The sequence below is a fragment of the Enhydra lutris genome, unplaced genomic scaffold (genome assembly GCF_002288905.1).
Source record: "Enhydra lutris kenyoni isolate GAN:26980312 unplaced genomic scaffold, ASM228890v2 scaffoldscaffold7, whole genome shotgun sequence".
In the NCBI taxonomy this organism is placed as follows: Eukaryota; Metazoa; Chordata; class Mammalia; order Carnivora; family Mustelidae; genus Enhydra; species Enhydra lutris.
In genome coordinates this window covers 9366539-9394532 of record NW_019154091.1, presented here as the reverse complement: position 1 = coordinate 9394532, position 27994 = coordinate 9366539, and the positions used below count along the sequence as shown (strand labels likewise).

At 44.8% G+C, this 27994-nt stretch overlaps 1 protein-coding gene across 2 annotated transcripts in view; it reads right to left on the bottom strand.

Annotated features, from left to right (window-relative positions):
• LOC111142281 (transmembrane and coiled-coil domain family 3) overlaps positions 1–27994 on the bottom strand; it is a 68026-nt gene that overhangs the window by 8599 nt on the left and 31433 nt on the right. For both annotated transcript variants that reach the window (XM_022495335.1, XM_022495334.1), the window contains exons 2-3: positions 3223–4127; positions 797–932 (exon numbers count right to left, since the gene is read on the bottom strand). In XM_022495335.1, coding sequence (XP_022351043.1) covers positions 797–932; positions 3223–4127 — 1041 coding nt within the window. The remainder of the gene's footprint in view (positions 1–796; positions 933–3222; positions 4128–27994) is intronic.

Below are 27994 nucleotides of genomic sequence, written 5' to 3'. Positions count from 1 at the left end.
CAAGACCTTGGTCCAAGTCACTTAACCTTTCTGCCTTAGTCTCCACATCTGAGGAATGGGGAAAATGGTTGAAATTGCTTTAAAGGGCTGCTGTAAGGAGTGGATGGGGAGGAAAAAGGCATGGAGAGTGTTTTGCTAGCGTGTGGCACACGGGGTGCACTCAAGTCCCTGAACTTCTTACAGCTGTCAAAGCTATTATTCTGCAGAGGAGTAAACAGATTCAAGGCTTGCTCAGGGTTACACAATGGGAAATGCCAGACCTGAGACTGAAATGCATCGCTTGGTCACGGAATGACCGGCCGCCCCACCAGTTCCTTGCCTGTTGGCCGCTGTGGGTCGGAATCCCGTGGCTTTCACCGTCTGTGCCATGTCACCTGGCCCCTGCTCATGTTTCCCTGAGCTGTCTGGCGGTTTACCTAATCTTGACTACCCCCTCCCCCGCTCAGTGAGCGTCTCAAAGGCAAGGTCAGCCTCATGTTTAGAAAGTTGAAGCACTTTTGGTGGTGGGGTTGGGGGAGGAGAAGAGGTTATAGGCGGTGGGCCTGCATAGATGATAAATATTTGTTAACCCAAAAAGGTACACAGAGAATAGCCTGTTTACTCAGTGACATGTGTAACACGAGCTAATGGGGCTAGTAAGGTGGAGGACGTTTGTGGAAAAAACATTTTGCTCTTTGTGGAGAAAACAACACGCCAGAAATGCTTTAGGGCTGAGGGGTAACGCACTCACGGTTTGTTAACTGACTTTGATGCTGGGAGGAGCCCGCAGGAGTGTGTCATGACGAGAGGAACGTACCTGGATGTCCCGTGAGCGCTCATAGGCCTGGTAGGCCACCTTCTCCTCGATGCTGGCCAGCTCCTGCTTCAGGTTGGCAGTCTCATGCTGATGCAGGTCAGTCAGGTCATGGAGCTGGTCTTCCAGGCGCTCGTACCTTTGCAAAGAAAGGAGCTGATTCTGAGTGTGACACCTCACAGGTCTCCTTGTTCTCATTCCCCGGAAGACTATGTTTCTGATAGAATATATCGAGGTGCGCCTGGTGGTTCAGTCCTTAAGCATCTGCTTTTGGCTCAGATCATGATCTCAGGGTCCTGGGATCTAGCTCCACCTTGGGCTCCCTGCTCAGTGAGCCTGCCTCTCCCTCTGCCTGTTGCTCCTCATGCTATGCTCTCTCTCTGTCAAATAAATAAGTAGAATCTTAAAAAAAAAAAAAAAAAAAAAGAAAAAAAAAAAGAATACGTCTAGCTGTGGGGAACATGCTTTTGGAGAACCTGAAGTCCAGCTCTGGAAAGGACTGGTCTCTGCCGTCTTAACTTCTCTGGCCTCAGCTCCTGAGGTGACACGTACACCGAATGCCACATTTCCACCCACACTGGACGAGCACCTTCACGGGCTGTGGTTGGTGACAGAACAGACCTGACGTGTTCACTAGGGCTGCTCAAGAGACCGGGCTGTCTGGCACCCCAGGGTTCCCCCGTCTCCTGCCTGCACAGAGCCTTCTGGTTCACAGGCACGGCTCGCACACGCCAGAGAGCCCACAAAGATAGAACCTACTTCTACGCTAGAGCCAACTCCACCATTTCCCAATGCATCCGCTAATTATGAAAACATGTTTCAGTTCTGGGAACTTAAGTGCCAGTAAAAACTTGAAGCTCATTGCAAATTATAAATGGCTCATCGGGTGGCCTTTCCAAAAGTCCAAATCCTAAGTAACAGAAGAACAAAGATTCCCATTCCCACCTCCCATTTTCCTCATGGAAGAGGGACTGGTCTTATCGAAGTCTGTGTTAGATGCTTATAGAGGTCACCTGACAGAATCATTAAAGGTGAGAGAGAGCAGGAGGGAGGGAGGGAAATTGAGAGGTTATATATCCATTATACCTCAGGAAAAAAAGTAAGACCGAAGAAAAATTAAATGCAGATTTAATGATTATTCTCAGATAGGAGGACTTCACAGGTATCCAATGTTGGCGAAAAAGCCTTTTAAAGATCTCTTACTGCAAGCAATACAGTCAGGGGCTAACTCTTGAACACCACAAACATGACGAGATGGCAAAGGAGAACAAGAACAGTCCTAAATTTATGTAAATGGATATTTGTGATTTGGGATAAAATTTGGATCCAAAGAGTTCTGCATCCCAAACTATTCAGTTGGAATTAAATATTCTCTGGAAAACCTGTGACTCAAAAATAGTTATGCGAAAAAGAAACCAAAGCCAAAGATGTATGCTACCAAGTTTTAAAAAACTGTTTCATAAAGTGTAAGAGCTGAAAAAAGCCACATTTCTAAATTAATAGATTTAAAACCATGTAGGAGATATAAAATGTGTAAGTAAAATTTAAAGTTTAATCTTGTAATATGTAATGAGCATTGAATTTCTTTTAATCTATATTTTTACAAGTTAAATCTTCATTTTGGCCAAAACAAAAACAACAAAAAAAACCATCAAAACTTTCAGGGGCACCTTGTCTGGCTCTGTCAGCAGAATGTGTGACTGTCAGTCTCAGAGTTGTGGGTTCAAGCCTCACACTGGTGGAGAGATAACTTAAAAAAGAAATCAAGTCTTTAAAAAAAAACCCTTGAGGAATCTTTTCACTGGGGAAATGGTGGAAAATCACTTTTATTAATATTTTTATTAGTAAGTTATAATAACATAAAAGCCAGCCTATAAAATACCTTTTAAAATTAGCTAAGGTAATTCAAAGATTTGAATTTATATTCTACTCTTAAGATTTCTTTTGAAAACTCTTCATTTAAGGAGAAAAGTTTAACCAAAGTAAAATACAGTATATAAAGAAATACTCATTACATAAAGACTTTAAGATTAAGGTAGCAAAGAAAATCGACCTTGATGAGCAATGCAGTGGTTTTTTTTCCTTGACGGTTATTACAGAGGAAAAGAAAACAGAGATCTGTGAATTGGTGTAACGAAACCTCTTCACGACAGTCTCCTGAATCAGGGCAGGGTGTGCACGTGCCATAGACCACACGGCGATATTTGAAAAGACTCACACAACTTGCTCTAAAGTGTCAAAGAGTAAGTCACAAGTTATTAAGTTTGGCACCATGAAGCAGGGGGGAAAACTGCTGATTTTCCACGTTTTGGATCCATATCCACACTCGTGGAAAATACAACTCTCAGGACATCCCTGTCACGGAGGCCATCCCGCAAGTCAGGGTAAGTCGGGCTCTCGAAAGAAGGCGGGAGAAGAAGCGGACGTACCTGTACCTCTCCTCTTGCAGGGTCTGAGAAATAAAGCCGTACTCTCTCTTGAACTGCACTTTGAGCGCTTCGATGTCCTCGGCCAGCTGAGCCTGTGTGTCCTTGATCTCCCTCAGTTCCTCCAGGATCACGGTCAGCTTGCCCTGGCTGTCCAGCGCGCCGGCGCCGCTGGCCCCGAAGGACTGGTTCCCGTTGCTGTCGGCGGAGCCCGATGTGCCGCTCGAACACTCGTCGTCGCTGCCGTACTTGGGTTTGTTCACGATGGTGGCGCTGCCCCCGTAGGCCCGGGGACTGCCCTCGGGCCGAAACTCCTCCAAAGAGTTCTTCAAGTGCGCAATGTTGTCGGCGCTGCCGAACTTATTCCGGATCAGGTTGGCGAACTCTCTGGACTTGTTGAAGACGAACACGGGCGGAGTGAGGGACACGCCTGGCATGCCCGACTTCGCGCACTCCGTGCTGTGGGGGGCAGTTCGAGACTTGGCGGTGGCATCTCTCAGAGCGTGGAGGTTGTCTTTGGAAATGTCCTTGGCGCTTCTGGAGCCTCCGTTCTGCTCGAGCTCCCTGAGCTTTCTGTGATACTGCTCTAACTTCTTCTGGAGCTGGGCGATGGAGTGAGCGGATTTCTGATTCTTCTTCTCGAAGACCTGTTTGATGCGGCTGGCCTGCTGCTTGTCTGCGCTGCTGACCAGTTTCAGATACTCGGCGACGTTGCCGTCTCGGGACGTCTGCTCAATTTTTATCTGCTCGGTCACCTTCAGAATTTTTTGTTTCAGGCTGTCTGCACTGAGCTTGACCTTGTGGAAGTCCAGGATGCCATCTGGTACGTCAAAGTTGAGGTTGGTGTCTGACCCCCCTCGGCGAATGCTCAGGGGCAAGCTTAAGGTATTCATGTCATGACGTTCTACCTGCACGAGAGACAGGGAAGAAGCACTTTAAGGTTTGACATCAAAGGCAGAATTCTTGTGACAGAATCTGTGTACATGCAACAGACATACTTCATGTCCCAGATTTTCAAACTGCAAGTATTCGGGGGTACCTGGGGACCTCCACTGGCTGAATGTCAGAAGCTTGGTTTCAGCTCGGTCATGATCTCGGGGTCGTGAGATCAAGCCCCGTGATAGGCTTTGCACTCAGCAGGGAGCCTCTGTGAGACTCTCCTGCTCCCCACTTGTGCACGTGCTCTTCCTCTCTCTCAAATAAATAAATCTTTAAACTACAGGTATTCCTAAGATAAAAACTCCCTACTATCCTCTCCAGTGGAAGAGACGACAGACCAACCCTGTCCTGCATCCACGTATACTAACTAACTATGAGAGGCCGGTCCCACAGGGTGTCTGATGTTTTGTGTCATTAGATGACAACTGCCAGTTGCCAGGGTAGAAAATGCATAATGGCACAAGGTTAACAAGCAGTGCTAGTTTCCCAAAATGCCCGGGTAACTGGGGTGTCTACCACGCCCCGCTCCATGTGAATTGCAGCATGGGGGGCGATTCACCCAATTCAGAACCCGCTCACGTAACAGAAGACGGAGAAAACAGTTCCAGCAGGTACCTTCATCAACACAAGGAATTATCTTTTTTTTTTTTTTTTTAAAGATTTTTTTATTTATTCATTTGACAGATAGAGATCACAAGTAGGTAGAGAGACAGGCAGAGAGAGAGAGGAGGAAGCAGGCTCCCCGCCGAGCAGAGAGCCCTATGCGGGGCTCGATCCCAGGACCCTGGGATCATGACCCGAGCCGAAGGCAGAGGCTTTAACCCACTGAGCCACCCAGGCGCCCCAAGGAATTATCTTCTTAATGGAATCATTAAACAGATGTGATAAGATTAACTTTACTGAGTACTACGACTGTACTTAGAGGTGGAAATGAACAACCCCAAATCATGACTGACGTGATTAAAAAACAAGAACAAGTGGTAATACCAAGGGAAATAGCTTTCTCACTTGGGGGCCATCTGGGAAGAAGTACAAAGGACCACTGAGCATCGTGGCGAGGAGGGTAACTAGTTTCTGCTCCAGAAAGGAAAGGCAAAGGTAAGTCTGGGTGCCAGGTAAAGACGACGTTAAACCCATCTACAGAGGAACTGAGACAGCAAGAGGCAGGATCTGAATACAAGTCACGCTAACTGGGTTCTTGTTCTACACCAGGACACCCTATCAAGGTGTCCCCAAAGGACTAAAGACAAGCCTTTATAGGGTCTGAATGCAATTTCTGAACAAAGACTAGTAACATCTCAGCTGACGCAGCTTACCTTTCAAGTTAACTACCCTTTGATTAAAATGATGCCTTGACACAGAGGAGCCTTGACTCCACTGGCTCAATGGAGACCAAATGGGAGACAATATTCAGCACAAGTCATCTTGTAAATGTTTTAGGGGACAGTAGGCAGAAATAGCAAAATATTAATAAGATATTAACATACTTCCTCCCCTGCCCAAGTGACCCAGACTTGAATGCGTTCATTTCCATCAATGAAGTATTAACACTTTGTCCCACAAAAAATCCTCCCCAGTGCTTTTTCCTAGAGAAAGGAGCCCGATGGCACAGTGGGACACAGTCCCAGGTTGGTGAGTCAGTCCTCCTACACAACTCACAAAAGTTTGTTAACATTATTTCTTGGGCCCTCTTTTCCAACACACAATTTTGCTATGAATGTTTTTTATCTGGCAGAAGAACATCACATAGGAAAGGCTGGAAGGAAATAAATGCCAAATCACTTGTAAAACTAGGAAAACGGATGAAAAAAAAATGGTGACGTCAGCTGGTCGAGATGGAAGGACGGGGGTAGGGAATAAAGAAGGTGTATGACCATCATGTTCAAGTCCTAGAAAGATGGCGATGGGGAGCTCAAGAGAACCAGGTACCTGTGGCTCGCTAGCCACAGAATAGGTTCAAATTACAGTAACACAGAATGCACTGAATCTAGAAAATGATTATTTGTGGCAGACAGGGCAATCCGTGGTAACCGTACAATCATGAGGCTACAAATCTGATTTCACTGGAGATATTCACTGATCTGACTATGCTCATCTAACTTCTCAGAAACTTTCTTTGGCTCCCCAAAGCCTCCCAAATTAAATAATACAATCCAGCCACTATAAGGCCTGGTTTACCTTTCAGGCCTCACCTTACAGCTAATGGATGCCATTCATCTTGATGAGCCATCCAACCCAAAGTTCCCAGAATGCATGTGAATTATCTATGGATTTTCTCATATAAAGGACGCCTACCACCCATCCACTCCTGCTTATCAAAATCTCACATATCCACTTAAAATCTCAAAGATCCACTTAAAATCCTACTACTGCCATGAGCTGTTCCCAGTCCATCAGAAAGTGGCCCATTCTTTCTGCGATCATCCGTGATGCTTTTGTGGAACCACCTGACGTGTCCTTGTGTCCCTGACCCGTGGATTTTATCCCCTACAGAGTACAGGCTCCTTCAGGGGAGAGACGTGTCATACCTACACCTGGTCTGTACTGTTAGCTCTGCCCCTATTCACCACAGGCTGTCAATAATGTTTGCTGAACGCAAATGATATCCTTCTTTATTCTGGGAGAGTCACACTGAAATCACTTAAGATATATTTGAACAGAATCAGGAACATGACCTTGGATGTTCTGCCCATATGGATCTGATCATTTCAGGCAGAGCAGTTTTCCCAACAGCTGGGTAGTAAGTTCTAAATCACTTCAAACGGGTTCAACTAAATGGAGATTTTTCTGAGGATCTGTGTGCAACAAGGTAACACAAATACAAACAAAGACCTTTAAACTTTAACTGAGGTATAATTTTCACACAGAAAAGAACACATTTAAGAACACATAACCAGGATCCAGTAAAACAAAACAAACAAGTGAAAACAAAGGGGTGCCTGGGTGGCTCCATCAGTCGAGCCTCTGACTCTTGGTTTCAGCTCAGGTTATGATCTCAGGGTTGTGAGATCAAGCCCTGAGTCAGACTCTGAGCTGGGCATGGAGCCTGCTTAAGATTTTTCTCTCTCCCTCTCCCTAATTCTCCCTCTCCCTAATTTTCCCTCCCTCCCTCCCTAAAAAACAAACGAACAAAAAAGCCCAATAAAGCAAAACTCAAGCTCCCCATGCCCCCTTCAATCATAAATCCAGAACCCCCATCGCTGGGGGTAACCATGCGTTTCACCTCTAGCAGCACGCCTTAGTTTTGACTAATTATCACTCACTCTTCTTGTCTTTTTTGCTGCACTTTGTTTTTGCCTAAGAACTGTTTTTGCCCTCTGGAGCTCAAAGATCAGATAGAGTGAGTTTAAGAAAAACCACCCAAACCTGCTTGGTACTGAGAAGTCCGCGACGTTGGAAGACACAGAAGTTTCTCTCCTTTACCCTCCCAAAGGCAGTGGTAGGTCCCCGCCTCTTCCTCCTTCAAACCTCCTCCCCAGAGCCGCGGACCTTCCAGCACTGGCGACCCAAGGCGACGGCCTCGTCCCTTGGAGTCAGCTGGGCCAGGACAGCCTCGAACACTCAGGAATGTTCGCACACAGAGAGCTGCCTGACTTTTGGCTCACTTTAAACTCGCAACAATGCTTGGCATGTCCTCGGGAGTCCAGGCTGGGGAAAGCAACAGCATTCAAAGCTCAAATCAATCAATCCTACTGCTCGTCAGCAAATCTCAGTTTAAAATGTTTGACAAGGGTAGAAGGTTGAAACTTTTGCTGGGCCGCACCTTTTTACAGCCTTTTATAGCCCTCACTCTGCAGGGTAATTAAGAGCCAGCTGTACACATCACTACTAGATAGATGCCCATTCGTTCCCTAAACTCAAAGTGAAATTTCATCTCAGGGGAGAAAGCTGTGGGCGTCCTCCGTCCTCCATTTAGTCGGGAGCCAGCCCTGAGGGCCCTCACCGGGCACAGCTGTTTCGGGGCGGGACCCAGGGAGGACAAAGGTTCAGAGCAGACCCGGAGCCGATCTGCACATGAACTGCGCGCATCAGGGGACGCACGGTCCAGTTTGGGCACTGACATTAATTGGTTTTGTGTTCTTAGCTAAATCAAGTCATTCGTAGTCTTCAACCTCCTCATCTATCAAGAGATCAAGCCAGACCCCTCAGAGCTAACATGGCAAAATTCCATGAAATTTAATTCAAGCTATCTTTTCTGTGAGACATTATCAGGAAATAGTCAAGACCCTGAGCTCTGGAGATAAGAGTACTTTGGTTTCAGTCTTGATGTCACTCTTATGAGCTGTGTGACTTTGGAAAAATGACCTCACCTCTCTGTGTCTTAGTTTCCTCTCCTGTCAAATAGAGATAATCCCTCTTCCAAGAGGTGTGAGGAACAAATGGCATAATGCACAGAAAGTACTTAAAGAGTTCCTGGCACAGAGAGTGGTTTCAAAAAAGGCTTGCTATTGTTGTCATTCTGATTTCACTTAAAAATGTACCTGTATGTAAAAATGGAAAGGAAAACAAGCTCCAAACAATGGTTATCTGTGCACAGTGGGGTTAAGAAGAGTCATTCTTTTTAGGATGTTTCCATATTTTCCAACTCAGAAAAAAAAAAAAACACGAATTATCATTTCAGCAGAATAGATGCTATTTTTAAAAAAATGACTGCTAGCCCCTTTCAGTACTCTTGTAATTACTTGGTTATTCTTAAGTTTATGTGAAAGGCAGACCACCAGCATCCCAGTGAAAAGCCATCCCTAATAATGTTTTCCCTCCGGCAGCAGAAACATTTCTCCCGTCACCTCAGTGTTCTGGAACAAAGGCTACAGAAAAGCCTAAGTCCTGGACGAACATCAAAAACGGACAGTGAGTCATCTCTACAACAATCCAAGCTTCCAGCACCATGTAAGTGAGCTCACCTTGCCCACCGGAAGCCAGGCCCAGCTCAGTCCATTACAGCGCTGCTCCAACACACTGGGCAGGCTTCCAAGAGGCTCTCTCCAGCGTGGTTCACAATTAACCCCTAAAAGCTCCAGAGGAAAATGAACAAGAGGGAAGGACCGGCCAGGCACAGGTACACCATCCAAAACCCCACCCAAGAGAACAGGGAAAGGGAAAGAGAAGAACCAGGATGGGGGGCGCCTAGAGAGCACGGACTGAGGCTCTGGGGGTCACAGAGGGGCCCAAACATGCAGAGGTACAGAGAGGTCACAACTAGGGAGGGAGAACAACCGAGGTTACAAGGAACCTCTGGCGTTAACGAAAGCTGCTGGAGCTCAGTCATATGAGGAAAGCGCCAGGTCCTTCAAACCGGCTGTTAGTTCCCAGGTTAACAGATATGTCCCAGCACGCATGAGGGTGCTTTCGAGGCCCTGAGAGGAGCTACAAGTATCCTGAGGCACCCACAAGTCCCTGTGGCCGGGTGTCTGGGCCCACCCGGCTGACGTTCTGGACTCTCACTCATTTCAGCCAGAATCTAACTTCAAGTCCCGAGGTAGGGCTGTTCCTGTGGCAATGCCAATCAGAATGTGCTAGGCTTTGCTGTAAGAATAATGGAGAAATCTCGGTGGCTTAAAAAAAGAAAAAAAAGGGAAAAAAGAAAAGGTTCCTTTCTTGCGCATACTAACAAGATGGCTGACAATGAGCCCAGGGCCCCGGGCTGTGTGGGGGTCTCCTGACCTTCCGCAATGTTGCCAGAGGCCAGGGCCGAGCTGGGGACTTGGCGAATCATTTGCTGGGGCCTAGACTCCCAGCAGCAGAGACACCTACAGATTCCCCTGCTCACTGCACTGGGATTAGCGGATCTCAAGGGCCATACACGGCAGAGAAGTAATTTACAAATGAGAAGACTAGGCCCAGGGAAGTTCCCGAGTGCACACCCTAGTAAACGGTCGAGTAAGGACTGAAACGCAGGCTGACTGTCTCCAATGACGGAGTACTTGGGAGATGAGTCACGCATTGTGCTACATAGTTTTAGTATTTATACATTCTTCATGCTAATCCTATCTGATAAGAAAAGCAAGGTTTATAAAGAATATATATATATGTGGGGCACTTGGTTGGCCCAGTGGGTCTGCCTTCGGTTCAGGTCACGATCCCGGAATGCTAGGATCGAGCCCCGCACTGGGCTCCCTGCTCAGCAGAGAGCCTGGTTCTCCCTCTCCCTCTGCCTACCCCTCTGCCTACCTGTGCTCGCTCTCTCTGTTAAATACATAAATTAAATCTTCCAAAAAAAATAAGAATATATATGTTTCTTGAGGTCCTCCATAGATAATAACTTAGCTGGGGCTTAACTCCGATGTATGAAATATGAAAGATGTTCTAAGATAAGCTCGGCCCCCAACTGTGTGAGAACCCATTCCGCAGCATCCCTTCCATGGTTCTGCAGGTGACCCAGACTTGTGGGAACACTCTGTGTTTGTTTTAGACCGCTCAGCCAGCACGCTCCTCCTGCAGGCTAAACTCGAAATCACCGCTTTTCTCACAATCACATGCAAGCACGGATGGTCACTAAGACAAGAAAGAGAATGAGAGAAACAAGGCAAAACCCAGAGAAGGGAGCTGAGAGACCTGTGGAGGAGAGGCAAGCCACATGTGAGGCCCTAGCGACTGAGGGGTTCAGTTCTGGGGGCACGTGGGGAAAGGCACTCAGCAGATGAGCCAGGAATCTGCCTGGAGAAAAGCCTGTCCCTAGGCCGAGTGATTCGGCAGAGAGAACAAGGTGCTGGCCAGCACGGGGATACCTTTTTTATGCTCTAACAAAAACATGTGAGCTTTGCCTCTCACTTTGCTGCTAGGAATCCAGACGACACTGCTAAGCCATCTTCCCTCCTGCGGCTCTGTGGTAACCGGACGTGGGCTCACAAAGTATTGCGTCACTCAAGAAACATGGAACCCAGGGAAGCCCAAGCAGCCGCCAGACCCTAGCACTCAACACCTCGTTTCCGCGCTAAATGAGCTAACCAGCCCTGGAGAAGTCTGGAGGCCTGCCGAGCACCCTAATCACGACCCAGTAAACACATTCACGTAGATTCCAACACGGAATAGTCAAGGCCTGGAGCTTAGCAGAATGTCACTTTGCCTCCCACTACCTGCGACACACGAAAACCCTTAACGCCCTCCATACAGTGCCCCAAAGGATATTTTGCCGGTCAAGTGTCTTCATAAAATATTTGTTCTAATTAGTTTAGACAAAGAACACTCCCTTCTGTAGTTCAGGTCTCACAAGAGTACGCCGTGAACTTGAAAGGAGCGTGCGTCAGTACAACCTTCCCAGGAAAAGGACTGAACTTCTCTAAAGTTCACGGCGTCCAGGACAGGAACTAAGTCACTGGTTTTATCACGGAGCTTTAATTTTTCCCCTGCCTCCTCTTCTCTTGGCATCAATGACAAAAGAAACTCGACAGCATCACAAGTTCTAGCTCTGGCCTGCAGGCAACGTTCTTCTCATTGCTCCAGGATGAACGATGGTTGGGAGCAGGGGCGGGAGCACAGGACCCTTGGCTGGCCCAACCCTTCATCCAGACGCTGTGAATTAACAGACGGAAGGCGATTAGATGAAGTGTTTAAGGCTCTCAAAAACAAATTTTTCAAGCATCTTCAAGCACTCACAAACACCTGATACTGTAATCAGAAATAATTAGCTTCTCATTAAGCCTCTACCAGGCAGCAGTGGTAACCTACTTTGAGTTACATGCACTCGAAAATGTAGGTATCTTCAAAATAGCTTCTAACTCACACTTTTGATTAATACAAACTCATCCCTTACGAAATGAGTCGGACCTGGTAAAGATTTACTGGATGTCATTTAATCTACAGAAGAATTAAATGAAAGTGGGGGGAAGGCTGGATGGAGAAGGCCAGGGGAATGAAAATTGGGCAAGGTACGCCAAATACCGACAGCAGGTAAAGGACAGCCACGGTTCCCTGTGGTAGGGACTGTACAGGCATGGCAAGCGACACCCAAAGGGGGCTATTTCCAGGAGAAAGGAGTTCTCTGGGCATCATCTGTACCTCAAAGACAGGCAAGTTTGGGAAAAGGAAGTGAGCCCCTACCTCCTACTTCTCCCCTCTACAGTAGAGTCTCTACAGCCTTCTGAAAGGAAGGGCTCATAGTTCCTTCTGGTGGGGACATGTGGGATTCTGCATTGTAAAGAAAGGGAGGCAGGAAACCCCAATTTTAGGACTAAATGCGGAATAAACATTATTGTGGCTTTTATTTCCTACACTTAGAAGAAACTGAGGGGTGTGAGAACCCCTGGGCACTGAACTGCCCACTCCCGGGGGGCAGGATGGAACCCTTCCCCCCACGGGTTATTCTGCACCAGTTTCTGGCAGTGTGTATCCCTAAAACCTACCCCGGGAAGAGGATCGAGCGCTTGCCTTGAGAGCTGGAGGAGAGGTGGAAATTTCACATGACACACCAGGAGAACCATGCCGGGAACCAAGGCAGGAGAGGCAGCTCTGAAGGAGGAGTGAAAGATGGGTGTGCAAGCCCTTAGCCAGTGAACAAGATGAATGGGCTTTACTCACTGCCTCTCTCATCCCTAGAAGGCAGAGGGTGGGCGTTCTTGGGAAGAACATGCGCTTAATCTACGTTTCCAAATGATAACCCTGAGCCAGCACTGTCTTGCAGTCAGTCCTCTGGCATCTCCTATCCAAACGAGGCCAAGGAGGACTTCTCAGCACTCTCTCAGACACATATGACAATGACTAACTTCACATGAGGGGGGCTGACCTGCAACAGAAGTCAGACTCTCAGCCCTGAGAGAATCCTTGCAAATCTCACTTGGCTTAATGCCCGTTGAAAAAAAAAAAAACCAGCAGCTTGATGATGAACCCGAGAGACGTTCATTTCAATCCACATTCTGTTCATTAAGGTACCTTCCCCAGGAAAAGTAATTGTTCCTACAAGGGAAAGTAATTTGTCTACTACAGTACAGCTTCTTAGACAAATACATAAAGTGAAGATAATAGTCAACACGAGAGGGGTGTCCATCAGACAACAATCATCATGTTTCCCTTTGTGCCTTGGGTGCTAGGAAGCTCAGAACCAAATGAGTAACTGTTAGACCTGGTGATTAGCCTTGCATTCCTTTTTAAATTTTTTTTGGGGGGGTATTATTGTTACTCTATTTCCCATCTGCCTTATCTCCCCTTAGGAGAAAGAGGTAGGCAGCCCTTACTCTATAGAAACTACAGTACATCATCCTGCCTGGCTGTGAAGGCTACGCTCTCACTCCCATACATAAGAGGGGGAATGTGGTCAGACAAACCCAGCTCAAAAACTGGCAGAGCTACTTCTGTCCTGCACTGCCAGGGCACCCAGAGAAAGCCACACTGAAGGTAACAGCTTGGCTCATATCCTTCAAAAAGTTGCTTAATAAGACTGAGCCAGGAAACAGAACTTGATACTCGGGCCCCAAAGTACATTCCCAAAGCAAACCTAAGCCTCATCGTTAAGTTATTCTCTGAGGGTCAGGGTTGAATTTTGGGGGTATTATTAAAAAAAAAAAACAAACAAACCACCAACTGCATATGTACTGATAATCTGCAGTATCAGTTTTGTTATAAATAGATCAGAACACAACTAGCCATCAGACAGGGCTTAGAAATAATATACTTAATTTTGAAATAGAAAAAACTGACCTTTCTTAGTTTCTTTCCCTTCTGCAATATGGAACTTACTTCCTTTATACAATTTTATTTTTTCTAATGTAAGCCAGGGGTATTATCACCAAACAGCAATTAGAAATAAAAATTCCCCTTTCGTTCTACAAAATTATAAATACCATCATAGTCAAGGAAAAAAATTTCAATGCCCATGAAAAACACATTCATTTTTTGTGCAGAAGTTGTGTTAGGCTTCAAATGAGGCCAAGCAGTATTAAAACTGACTGCCTTGGGCCAAATAAAACTATGTTTTTAAAAGATAAACCAGATCATGTCTTGGGTTCCTTCTGAAAACATTAAAAAATTCCCTAGACTAGGGGTGCCTGGCTGGCTCAGTCAGTCGGGCATGTAACTCTCAATCTCAGGGTCATGAGTTCAAGCCCCATGTTGGGGATGAAGCCTATTTAAAAAATAAAAAATAGTAATTAAAAAAATTCCCTAAAGAGTGAAATCCTTAGCAAAGAATTTAGAACTCTCTATCACTTTTCGGCCTTTTGGCTAAGACCAAGTGTGGAATTCTCTGATCGGGGCCCTGTCTTAGCCATATTCCAGGAGATATGTCCACAATGCTATTTGAGCACATCTACGCACAAGGTACCAGCGTGAGGCTGGAGCTTTATATCCACTCATTTAACTCCCGTGGGGCCACACGAAGTAGGTATCCATAGGTGTGCTTTACAGACTGAATGGGGAGACATCAAATAAGTTGTGGTTATAGCTACTCAGGAACCAGGACTTGTACCAGACTCTCAGCTTTTGGCCTGTATCTTATTCCATTACTCCAATGAGCCCCTGAATGCTCCGTACACTTGCCTGTTTCAGCGTGTTAAATGTCTGCTAGCTCCTCACCTAGTGTGGCCTCGCATGCCTCCACCCTAATTCACCTTTCAAGGACCAGTTCAGACATGGCCTCTTCCACAAAGCTACCCCCACTCTCATGCTCAGCGAGAACCGATTGCTTCCTTTTCGCTCTCCACAAAATTTGCCTTTACCCCTTTAACTGTGCTTACTTGGCTACATACCCAAGCATCTGTAGAACATTCTGCACCCCAATGTACCACAGCCTCAAAGGGATGTGATGTCTAAGAAGCCACCTGTGTCCTGTCCCACGTTCCTTCCTCAATAGGACCTTAGTCTCTATTGCTCAATCAATGGCAGATAAACAGCCAGCTGGGGCAGCCAGGTGTCCCAGGTGTTCACAGTCTCTCGGCTGTTAGCGATGAGATCAAGGAGAACCTGGTTATCCAGGATTATCTTCCAGACAGACTGGACGGCAGGAGGTTAATGGCCCATGATTCACGCCAAAGATCAAATATTCAAAAACCGATGTGTCGCATGGTGTGTTCCTCCAAAGGGAATACAAGTGACCAATTAATAAAAGACAAATATTAAGATCCGCGATGTACAGAACATGCAGGTGTACTAGTCCCTTCCTAAGTGACAGTTTCCCTGTGGTCACTGTCCTAACTATTGCTGAGACCACGTGCCTGCTTCCTTTAACACAACAGTCCATTATTTGTGATGGCCTAAGGATGTGTGCAGGCTTGCTCCACATTACACGAGAAACTGGAAAAAATAACAGATCTACAGCACCAGCAACAGGAACAAGTGTAGTTCCCTGTTCCCTAGGAAATCATGATAGAAGGTGAACCCCAAAATAAAGGAGTCCTTTTACCCTCCAAAGTCTGAGAAGGCAATGATTTCTTTTAAAGGACAAACACAGGCCTCAAAAAGAATGGTTTGAGAGAGGGTAGGAACTTGGCAAAATAGTACAAATTAATTTTAAAAAGAGACGCTACCAGTTAAAGACTTAACAGTTAAAGACTTAAGCATCGTATAATTTTCTACATGCTTCACATACATTATTTAGTTTTCCTTTTCAAGAATACAAGATTAATGACTCCTACTTTACAGATGGAAAAAGCAAGTGGCTTGTCTGCAGTCATTAAGCCAGCGAGCAGCGGAGCGTGGAGTCCAGCGGGCTCCAAGGTCTGAGCGGGCATCCCACCTTCCACCGGGAGCCCACTGTGATATGCCAGACCCTTTCCTAGTTTCCCATGCCCTGACAACCCCTAACATTTACTTTACTTAAATCACTGTGTGTCCATTAAATATTGCTCAGTGAAAACACGTATGGGCGAGCAACCAGAAGAGCAAATACGAACAAACAGATTTAGGCAGTTCCTGGGGCCGCGGGGCAATTACTGGAGATGTTCTCAATTTGACATTAATAAGTCAGAAAAGAAACTAGCGTAAACCCCAAGATATCCTGAATAAAACATGTCGGCTGCTTCTGTTTCAACCACTAATGATGATTCTCAATGCCAGTGAAACAGGCCTGCACATCCAGTCTCCCTTCTGGCTGAAGCCCTGTTAGGCAGAAGCTCGGCTACCAAGACAAAGGTAAGAGCAGGCTTCTTCCTCCCAGAGCCACAGCAGTTTAAAAGCACTGAAGATCTGTATTTCGGATAGAGGTCAGTCCTCTAGGAACACACTGTTTTATAATCTGGAAAAAAAATCACTAGAAAGAAATAAACTGAACTGTGGATTGTGATTTTTAAGATAAATGCCACCCCATGATCTTTCTAAGCTCCCAGGCCTCTATCTGGGTTGACAGTTCTTTCTAAACAGAGGGCACAGCCTTCCAGGGCCTACTCAAAACACCTGCAAGCAACCAGCCCACGGAGATGCCCAGGAAAGCCCCAGTTCCAAAGCCACGTGTCCTGAACAGAGGTTAATGATATCCCAGGGGTAGCGCACATTAGTGGTTAAAAGCGGATTCAGAGCCAGACTGCATAGGTTCAAATCTCAGTTCTGCCATATCAAATGTATCATCGCAGGCAAATTGCTTGTTCGATGCCTCAGTTTCCTCATCTGTAAAGTGGGGACAGTAGTACCTACTTCAGAGGGCAATCGTGATGATTAAATGAAGGAATAATTGTGAAGGGCTTGGAACAGGACCTTGTGCAGAATTAGGTGCTCTAAGTGCAGGCTATCGTTTGTCCAACACGACGTACCCCAAGTGAGTGGGAACTTCAGAAAGTCCAAAGCCAAGAGCCACAGTACGGCTGTCACCATGATTAAGCTTTTCCAGTGGAAGATGATAATTCCCTCACCACCCCGCTTCATGGAATCTGCTTGTGTGCACAAGTGTGCCCTGCAGGGGAGAGGCAGGAGGGGCAAAGACAAGCAGAGTCTCAAAACACACAGGAGGCCCCTTCAGAATGCAGTTTCAATGAACTGAACAATAAAGAGAACTTTTCCAAAAGATGCCCATTTACCCAAAAGCAGAACATCTAGTATTTGAGGGACTAAATCCAACTTCTGAAAAGGTGCAAGACCTCAAATGACTAAAATTTAAAATCTCAGTATCTGGTCCTTAAATTTTTACATAGGGATCATCGTCTCCTATGTTGTTACTTTGATGAAAGGAGGACCCTAAATTCAGGCTCTAAAGGGAGAAGTCTAACAAATCCCCAAGGCTTTAAGCAAAATAAGGAAAAACTGTATTAGAAAAACTTATCTAATGATTGTAACTTGGTCCTTCCCGCAAGAAGCCCTCCTAAACTAACTCTTGAGCGCGTTAGCTCATGGAAGCTTGTTTTTACAGATACGTGCGTTTTCAAACCAGGCTAGAGTGAATTCCATGAACTCTCTCAATGGCATCACGATCTGATTTTATCCAGGTTCTCTCTCCACGCCTGACTCATGCTATCACCAAATCCTCTGACTTCTTTGCCTAATAATTTCTCCCTAGATCGAGCCTTCCCTGCTATCCCCAGATCCACCTTCCTGACCCCACAACCCCACTTCCTCATCCAGACAAAGGGCAAGAGTTTAAACACATTGCACGGGGATGGAGAGCTGTTCCACTCACCTTCTCCACTTCTGCTTGCCTCCAGTGAGAGCACGGGACAAGCTGTACAATGGCTCTTCCTTTAACAAAGGAACTGGGTTCTTCCTCCTGCTGGTACTTAGTCCCTGAGTAATGTTTCCTATTCCAATTACCCTCGGTCTCCCTCCGTCCTTCTACCACTTACCCGATGGGCCTCAGCACCGCAATGCACTGAACACATCTCTGCACCACCTTTCCTCCCTAGTACTTACGTCATTCCCTTCTGGCATACCCTTTCCTAGTACTCTGCCTGATCCAAATCCTACCATCTCTGCAAGATTTCTTCCACCGACTCCTGCCCATCTTACTTCCGCTCCTTTCTGATCCACTCTGGCTCTTATTAAGACTATTGAGAGGGACCCTACTTGTTTTATCTTCCTTGCTGGATTTTTAGGTTACTGAAAGTACTCACTCTTTCTAGATGCCATATGACACTCAGAACAGAACTAGGAGTATCATTGAGCAGTGAACACTTATTTACATAACCAACTTCTCCATATTGCTTTATTACCGCTATAAAGCTCTAGTTCCAAATTCTGAAGGAGACCCACACTAAGAATATGTATTGATCAGTACACACATACATATATGTGTGCATATATACATGTATGTAACTGAAACAAGTTTTATGAAATAATACTTATCTTTGCTACATGCAACCTAACTACAAGCATATTTTTAAAAAATAGAGGTTAGCTCATTTTTTTGGACCACTGCATATTACGAAATAATTAATCTTGTTAGGGTATGTTAATTTTAGTATGTAGAAAAACTTCTTTTTGTACACACGTCAGAAACAAAGTACCCTGACGTCTGCAGATGACTTATTCTGAAACGGATTGCATATACATTACATAAAGTAAATTCAAAAACTTTAATTGTTAAATCTGCATAAGGCAGATGGGTATTTGCTGTACTCTTCCTTCTACTTTTCCATATAAAAATATGATAGTTGTTATGCATTAAACTCATTGGCATGACCAATAAATGAGACTCGATCCTATTTGAAAAACAGTGCTTTATAATTAGGAAAAAGACAACCCACATGTTTCTGTGCTTGATAATTGTATTTAAGGAGGCTCTAATGTACTGAAGAATGTTCTATGGTTACTTCCTGTCCGGTGGAGTCAATAAACTTTCCACTGTTGAGTCTACTGATCTATCCTCCAACATTCTTCCCATGAAACTTTCAGTGAATCATTACTTCCTTAGCAGTAAGGTAGCTCTGATCAAGGAACATTTTACTTGCAAAGTAAAACCTTTTTTTTTTTAATTTAAATTCAATTAACCAACATGTAGCACATCATTAGTTTTTGAGGTAGTGTTCAATGATTCATTAATTGCGTATCACTACCCTAAGACTTCTCATCCTAAGGAAAAGCTCTGTGCTTTTCATCAAGGCTCTAAAATGACTACACCTGGGAACAGCCAACGATCAAGGCCACGCGAGGAAACTGCAGAAGTCATAATAAGCACATGCTCTCGTTAAAACTTTCCCCTTCCTTCTCCTTTAAGAACTAGTTCTCATGGGATGCCTGGGTGGCTCAGTTGGTTAAGCAGCTGCCTTCAGCTCAGGTCATGATCCCAGCGTTCTGGGATCGAGTCCCGCATCGGGCTCCTTGCTCATCAGGGAGCCTGCTTCTCCCTCTGCCTCTGCCTGCCATTCTGTCTGCCTGTGCTTGCTCTCTCTCCCTCTCTCTCTCTCTGACAAATTAAATAAAATCTTAAAAAAAAAAAAAAAGAACTGGTTCTCATAAAAGAATAAATTTCACCTCATTTAATTGGTACTAACAAGGATATGTTTTTGAAATCTTTAGATAATTGACATCCTTACCATTTAAGGGCCAACATTTTTAAGTCTTGCTGATCGCAGATTTCTATCCCAAGACTGCCTCCCCGTTGACTGGGCTCCTCCATATGACCAGGTCTGAACTATGACAGAACACAGGCATAGTTTCTTCCTGACCCTAGGTGGTGAGTCGGGGACCTCGGGACAATGGAGCACCAGGGAGCGCCAGCGGGCCAACAGTGCTGAGCCAGGTGGCAGCTAGGCCGTGCACACCCAAGTAAAAATCATCCAGGTGGACATTTCTGATGCGTGTACTTTACCGCAAGTTATCCCTCAGAAAGGTAAAAAATAAAATGCAAATGCACAAAACAAAAGAGAAAGCCCAGGAATCTGTGTGGCATACTAGCAAAGGACTAATATCTGGGGCATAATGAAACATACCAGATTTAGATGCAAAGATATTTAATCCTAAATTCTGCAAACTGCAGCAACATCTAAAACCCCACTGCCAATGCAGCTTGCAAATGCCCTGGTTCATTACATAATAGTTATTTAGAATGCCAATGTTTCTCAAATTTAACTAAAAGCACACAAAGTACAATTAGAGCTTATTCATTTACTTAAGCCAAATGTTTTTATGATAGTTAATGGAATTGACTAATTTAGGTTAATGGAACTGACTGATAGTTAATGGAACTGATCCATTTAAGTTTCAGACTAAGCCCCCCAAATACGTATTTTCCACTCAAAAAATGTTTTTCTGGGTACCTTCTGTAAGCTGGGCGGTATGCTCAAAGTACCTGAGTCACCAAGGTGAATATGGGGACGCCTGGGTGGCTCAGTTGTTAAGCATCTGCCTTAGGCTCAGGTCATGATCCCAGGGTCCTGGGATCGAGTCCCGCATCAGGCTCCTTGCTCAGCGGGGAGCCTGCTTCTCTCTCTCCCTCTGCCTGCCACTCTTCCTGCTTGTGCTCTGTCTGTCAAATAAATAAATATAATCTTTAAAAAAAAAAAAGAAAGAAAGGTGATTATGACAAACTCAGCCCCAGGAGCTCCCGCTTGGGCAAGGAAGACACACAGAACCACACCACTACAGAAGAATGCAGTTAAGTACCATAAGGAATAAAAAGGAATAAGTCACCAGAAGCCTTTGGTGAAACATCTTTGAAGAGGATGATACTCAGTTTGGACACAGAAGAGGAGACTCAAAAATCACCCAGAAGAATCAAGCAAGGAACACAATGTGCCCACAGAGGCAAAAAGTAGAATATTTGGGAAACAAATAGGTTTTCTTGAGGTATCTGGAATTTAGAAGGACTGAATGGGTTGTTCTAAATCAGGGTACAGTTGAGGACTAGGACGAAAAAGAAGTCAGGGCAAGTATTTCTGAAAGGCAGAGGCATGAGAAAGAACACAGCCTACAGCCTGGCTCTGCAGGCCACACAAGACTGGACACTTGACCGAGTAGACCAGGGGAAGCCAGGGTTTTAAAAGTAAGTGGGGATTTTTTTTTTAATCATAAAAATATTAAGAAATAGGGGCACCTGAGTGGCTCAGTTGGTTGAGTGTCTGACTCTTGGTTTTGGCTCAGGTCCTGATCTCAGGGTCTTGGGATTGAGGCTTCCATTGGGCTCCGTGCTCAGCGCGGAGTCTGCCTGTCCCTCTCCCTCTGCCCCTCCCCTTGTGTGAATGCCAAACATGCTTTCTCTAATAAATAAAATCCTTAAAATATATACTGAGAAATAGAGATCTGGAGATATCAAAAAGTTAGGGGGAAGAAAATCACCCATAAAACCCTCCCTTAAATACAGACACTGTTTAGATTCCTAACTTCTTAAAAACACAGAAATGTGGTTATACCGGACATAGGGATTTCGGATACATTTCGAGTGCTGTGTACACAGGGACATAGGAAGGCTCCATTAATCTGTAGGATTTGGTCAGTATATTCCTGCACACTCACACTGCATCACAGACCAACACTAAGTGGGCCTCTCTGTGAGATGCAGAGATCCTACAAGCAAACCCACTATTTAAAAAAAAAAAAAAAATCACTTGAGGCTAAGGACAGCTGAGTTCTCATCTAAGATAATAATGTCCACCCCATGATGAGAAACCAGGCATTTTGCCTCACAAATACTGACATAATTCATGCCATCTCTACTCCTCCCTCTTCTGGAGACATGAGAGGCTGAACGCATTCCACTGATTGCGGTCCTGGTGCTTTGTCAGAGGGCTCCACAGATTACAAAGGATAAAATTTTTACCTAATATGAAAGAAAAGGCAGGAGCTAAAGTTGACTTCCCTGACGGCTAGGATTCCTTTTGTCTTTTATTTATGGATTGAAAAGTGAAATCCTTCCGTGTTTGCGGAAATTACATTCTGCTTACTCTAAGGCATAGTTGGAAAATATCCCAGATTTTTCTGCCTGTAGGAAAGCATATTATATCTAACCACACTGTAGATCTATTATGACTCAAATTCCACCTGAAAAAATTTTTAAATCCAAATCAGGTTAGTAAAGGGAGGAAAAAAGGCACGTGAAGAAAAGAAAGCTACCAGGCGCCTGGGTGGCTCAGTGGGTTAAAGCCTCTGCCTTTGGCTCAGGTCATGATCTCAGGGTCCTGGGATCGAGCCCCACATCGGGCTCTCTGCTCAGTGGGGAGCCTGCTTCCCCCACTCTCTCTGTCTGCCTCTCTGCTTACTTGTGATGTCAAATAAATAAATAAAATCTTAAAAAAAAAAAAAAAGAAAGAAAGAAAGAAAAGAAAGCTACCTTGGAAAGTTTCAATGCCAGATACTTTACTTCTCTTCACTGGCTACTGTAATGAACCAAATCCTGAGTCCGTATCTGGCCCAGAGCCCTGACTTTCCAATGAGACCACAAGAACTCTCAGACAGGACACCTGTTCCGAGCTTAGGACAGAACTGCCTATGTGCACAATTACAGTTGGAAACCTTACTTTATTGCTCAGTCGGAAGAATGCCTTTCCTGAGAGACTTTACTCAAGCCTGGTTCCCTAAGATATCTGAATGAGGTTTTCTTTGTGCCCAACACTGGGAAAGCTGATGGCCTTACAAAGACTCCAAGGGCTGCTAAGGATGTAAGAGTGTTCCAGTGTGGCGTACTTCATTAATTCAACTAAGCCCACCTACCTTACTCAGCGTCTCAGAATGTTAAAGAACCATCTGTTCAATAATCACTGAGAACAAGATGAAACCTCATTCAGCCCAAGATACTTCCCTGAATTTTTGATGACCTGAAATGTCTTTGACGGCTGTACTTGATGAGGCTTCTGATGTCATTCATTACTTCAGCTGTGGTTAGGACTGACATTCTATTAATCAGGCAACATAAATATGTAGCCCTAAGTACCACAATCCCTGTGCCAGAGACAAAATGCCCGACTGCTTTTCATCCTGGATCAACGTGTGCTCGACGATCGGTGACTGTACACTTCACATTACAGGACTGACTCCAAGTGCTCAGTCCCGTCTCAGAGGCAAGGTTATGTTTATCTTATTAACAGGCATATTTTTCAGAAGAACAAAACTTTATATATAAACAGTGGGAAAGTGACAAACATAAGTAGGCAAAATTAAGTGACAAGCAGATTTGGGCACCATCATTTATTTTCCACTTACATAACATCTTTCATCAAAAATCTCAATAAACCTTACCAAGTACTCTTGTCCCAACCTGGGGATTAGATTATCTGCATGTATTACAAAGTCTACTCTGAATTTCACACTAAGCAACTGACAAGCATTCGGTATTTTTTTTTTTTTTTAAGGATTTTATTTGTTTATTAGAGAGACAGACACACAGCGAGAGACGGAACACAGCAGGGGGAGTGAGAGAGGGAGAAGCAGGCTTCCTGCTGAGCAAGCAGCCCAGGTGGGGCTCGATCCCAGGACCCTGGGATCATGACCTAAGCTGAAGGCAGACGAGTAACAACTGAGCCACCCATGCACCCCAGGCCTTCAGTCTCTAGGACTCCTTGTTAATTTTCTTTCCTCCCCCTTGTCTCACATCACTCAATTCTCTTTCTTTCCGGATCATCTCTCCAACTCCTAAGCTGGATCCCTGCTGGGCATGGGTCTTTAATGCCTCACCCCAGACCACTACAACCACCTCCCACAGCATCTTACCGTCTCAGGCTGTCCCTCCCTGCGGCAGCACATGGGCTGTCCACAGGATACGGTCTCCATTCGTTCCACTGGCAATCAAGGCCCTCTACGTCTTGACCCAAACCTGGCACTAGTATTTGCACACTGATGCCTATAGACCAACTGGCCTGATCCAGGTGAACTTTGACCAAGTCAAAAAGACATGTCCACATTGTTTCTACCAGCTCACCTCCCCTTTCCTCACGAGCTCCCCCCACGCATGGTCTCAGCACCCCTCCCACCTCTATCTACTCAGTGCCCGCCTCTCGGCAGGACAGGTTATCAGACCTATTTTGTCTCCAGTGCTCGCCCAGGTTCTACCGGTTATGTTTAGTCTATCACGAAGAGTATCAAGGAAGTCAAGGACTTTAACAAGGTCACAAACCAGTGGGTGATGAGCCAGAGTGCCAACTCAGGTCTGAGGCCATAGCCTGTGTTTGTTCTAAACACTCAGGCTTCCTCGACTGCCATCCCCAACTTTTTATCTACCAAAACCGTGGGGTTCCCTCCATCTGGCTCATGTTAACCTTTCCACACAAAGTCGCTTCCTGTCACCTCCAGTCTAAGCATCAGTGCTCTCTCAGAACTCCTGCTGCTCTGGGGTCCTCCCAGCAGCAATAACTCCCTTATCACCTCATATTATAACTTATTCTACCCCCCCCTTTGTTGCAGTCCTGGGGCCTCACGATGTCCTTTGAACATAGTAGGCACTCAGCTTCTTATAATAAGAGTTGTCTTATACTTTGATATTATTCCAATGGGTGAAATCCCTATCAGGGATGTTAATTTCACCAACTGAACAAAAGAAGTTCAATAATAAGGGCCCTTCTGAGCTCACTAACTGAAAAGATCAGATGAAAGGGCTAATTTTGGCAGCTTGAATATGTTATCAAAGACCCAGGCTCTTTCCCTTTTTTCCTTCCACTACCCCTAGGACATCTGCCTATTCTCTCACAGAGGTGAAAGAGATACTGTGGTTCTAAGAATCACATGTAGACAATTTCTGGTGGCAGACAAGTTTACTGCTTTTTCTTTCTCATTTTATTAGGGAGGAAACATTTTCCAGAAACTCCCCAGCAGATTTCCCCTTAGGTCCCTTTGGTCAGGACTGAGTCATCTGTCCATGCACTAGTTGCAAGCAGTCTGTGGAAGCAGGATCTGACACTTCCAGCCTTTATCGCAGGAGCTGGCTCAGCCAACCAGGGAGAAATGGAAAGAAATGGTGCTTGCACAGGCAAGCTATTATTTGCAAATAAACTGCTAGAGAAATATTAATGCAATGGTAAGTTATGTACAGTGAGAACCCTCAATGTCCAAAGAGATGAATTAGCATAAGAAAAGCTGCTCATCAGGGGGCGCCTGGGTGGCTCAGTCCAATGAGCATCAGACTCTTGGTTTTGGCTCAGGTCATGATATACGGGTCTTTCAATTCAGTTGAGCCCCTCGTCAGGCTCTGCACTCAGCGGGGAGTCTGCTTCAGTTTCTCTCCCTCCCTACGCCCCTCCCCCTGCTTGCATACTCTCTAAAAAATAAGTAAAATCTTTAAAAAATGTTTGCTAATCGGGTATAGCCCTCCCGTTGCAATAGGGTGCTGACTGCACTACAGCTGGGGGGTGGAGGGAACATTGCTGGAGTCCCCCAGTCCTTCAGGCAGTAACTTGTAAATACATTCCTTTCCGTTGGAAACAACCTCTTCCACCACAATGACCATAAGGAAGGAAGGAAGGGCATGGAGGAAAGAACCTAGCCCTTTCATTTCCATACAGTTCTCCAAAGGATGACAATAGGCAAAAAAAAAAAAAAAAAAAAAAAAAAAATCCAAGAGATTTAAAGAACAGAAGTGATATCCAATATTTACAGGTCTTTGCCTCTTTTCCTATTCTTTGCTGCTCCTAACAGGACATTTTCCTTGCATCACCATGACCACGACTGCCATCATCTATTTCCTGTTTTAGAACCAACACAGATACCTATCAATGGGGAACCACCTAAGAAAATTCTAGTACAATGGAAAACAAGGCAGCTGCTAAGTAGGGAAGTGAATGTGAATGGGCCCTCATGGAAAGCTATCCAAGCTGAACTGTTAAGGCAGGAAAGCAAGATGCAGAGCTATGTCTATACACACTCATTTGTGCTTAAAGAGAGGTACAGTGTTGGGGTTTATATAAATAAAGTGTACTCTACTCATATGGAAATTTCCAGAAGGATATCTCAGGAACTGTGAACGGTAGTTACCTCTGAAGAACAGGGTTGGGAATCTGGGGGCAGAAATACATTCTGTTTTATATTCTTTTTTGGTAGAGTTTGTTTTTACTCATTTTGTTATTTTCAGATCTTTAACAAAGTTCCTGGTGCTTATACCCTCCAAGTGAGACTAATATGCAAACACCTTTAAAATTTCATTAGCACACTCCAGATACTTCCTTGTCCCCTCTTAGGCCCTATGATTTTAGTAATAATAGCAAATAATATATATATTTTTAAAAAAATAGCAAACTAAGTGGCCTAAGTATTCAGGATGATAAGTCAAAGAGAATCTTACAGAAAGACTATCTGGTGATTGATTGCGTACAGAGCACGTGGCTCCTAAGGGCCAGTCTCTTGTATTTGTAATTCTCAGATTTTAAAGTCTGGGTTTGCCCTTTGAGAAGGCCTATCTCTTCAAGGTTAAAGTTTCTCGGGATCCAAAAAAGGATATGACTACTACTACTTCATTTTTTGAGGGTTCCAGAACTTAAACAAAGCAATGCTGAAATCAGATTACAAGATATTTTTTAAATGTTTACAAATTCTCAAAACACTAAAAATCATTTGGCACACACCTAGAGACCCAGAAATTCCATTTCTAGGAACAAGTGCCCATGTTAAAGAAGTGTGTATTAAACACATTCATAGCAGCAAGGTTCACAACAGAAAACCACCACCACAACCCAGAAATAACCCAAAGGTCTACAGGCAATAGAATATGTGTGTGTGTGTGTGTGTGTGTGTGTGTGTGCGCGCGCGCGCGCGTGCGCACGCGCGCGCTGGATGCTTTTGTATAGTGGAATGAGAGGAACCATAGCTACAAGAATTAAAACGTAAATCTTTTCTAAACAAATGAATCAAAGAAAACCACATGAAGTATGAATTCCTCTTTCTAAAGATCAAACGCAGGCAAACTCCTATTTGGGTATAAACACACAGGTGGTGAAATGACAAAGCAAAAGCAAGGGAATGGTTACACACCTTAAGACAGAATGACCTCTTGGAGGAGGGGAGGCTTGTGATGGAGGGACATGCAATCGGGGAAAAAGTCATAGGGTCAAGTTCAACTTCTTACCCAGGGTTTTAGGTGCAGGAATGTTTCATGTTATTTTTTAAATGAAATATCTTTTGGGTGTAGCATTTTACAATTTACAAACATTTAAAAATAAACACCACAGAATAAGATACACAGTGTAATAAACACTGTGTGTACATATGTTTAAGTTACATGATGAGTAACATCTATCTTTTAATCCCACTGGTGTGTCTGGCTCTGTACTTCACTCTTGGTTAATGTCTAAATCTGAGGACCCGACTTAACTTGTGATCTGGACTTAAAGGCCTCTGGGCCACTCCAGTGGGGACTGACTTGGCCTTTCTGGGTCACATCCAGGAGTGGTAAAGGATGTAGTCAAAACAGTGAGAGCCCCCAGTTTTCCTCATCCTACAGATGAACCCCCAGGCAGCCTGCAAACCACCTTCATTTGCACTGGAGGAACCCACTCCTCCTGGGCCAGCTGCAGGATGGGAATCGGGAGGAAGAAGAGCTGGGAGGGGCCTGCCCACATTGAGAAGGCTTCTCCAGAAAAGTCTTGTCAACCAGCAGCAAGAAAAGACCCCTTCCTTCTGAAGAGTCCCTCACAGAGGCAGTGGTAGTTTTATAACCAGTTCTCCGGTGGTTTGGGAAGTAATTTTGCCCTTTCATTCCAACCCAAACGGTATACAACCACTGCACTCACAATGCTGGGAGGCTACTAAGATGGTTTGTTGTTAGAACAACAGGCCCTCCATTTTTTTTTTTTTTTTTTTAGTAACAGAAATTTAATCTCCAAGATGCAAAAAATCTAATGATAACCAGAAAATTCTTCCCATTTGCCATGCCTCTCTTCCATCCTCAATAATTTGTTTCTAAAGACTGGGAATCATTACCAAGAGTAAGCCCACCTTTGCAATATTCTAGATCAACCTCTGATGCCAAACTCACTGGAAACAAATTACTTGAATAAATGTGTTCAAGTATTGTCAGGTCCAGGAAATGGAAGAAAGACTGTATGTGTTTTGTACCGATGAACAGAAA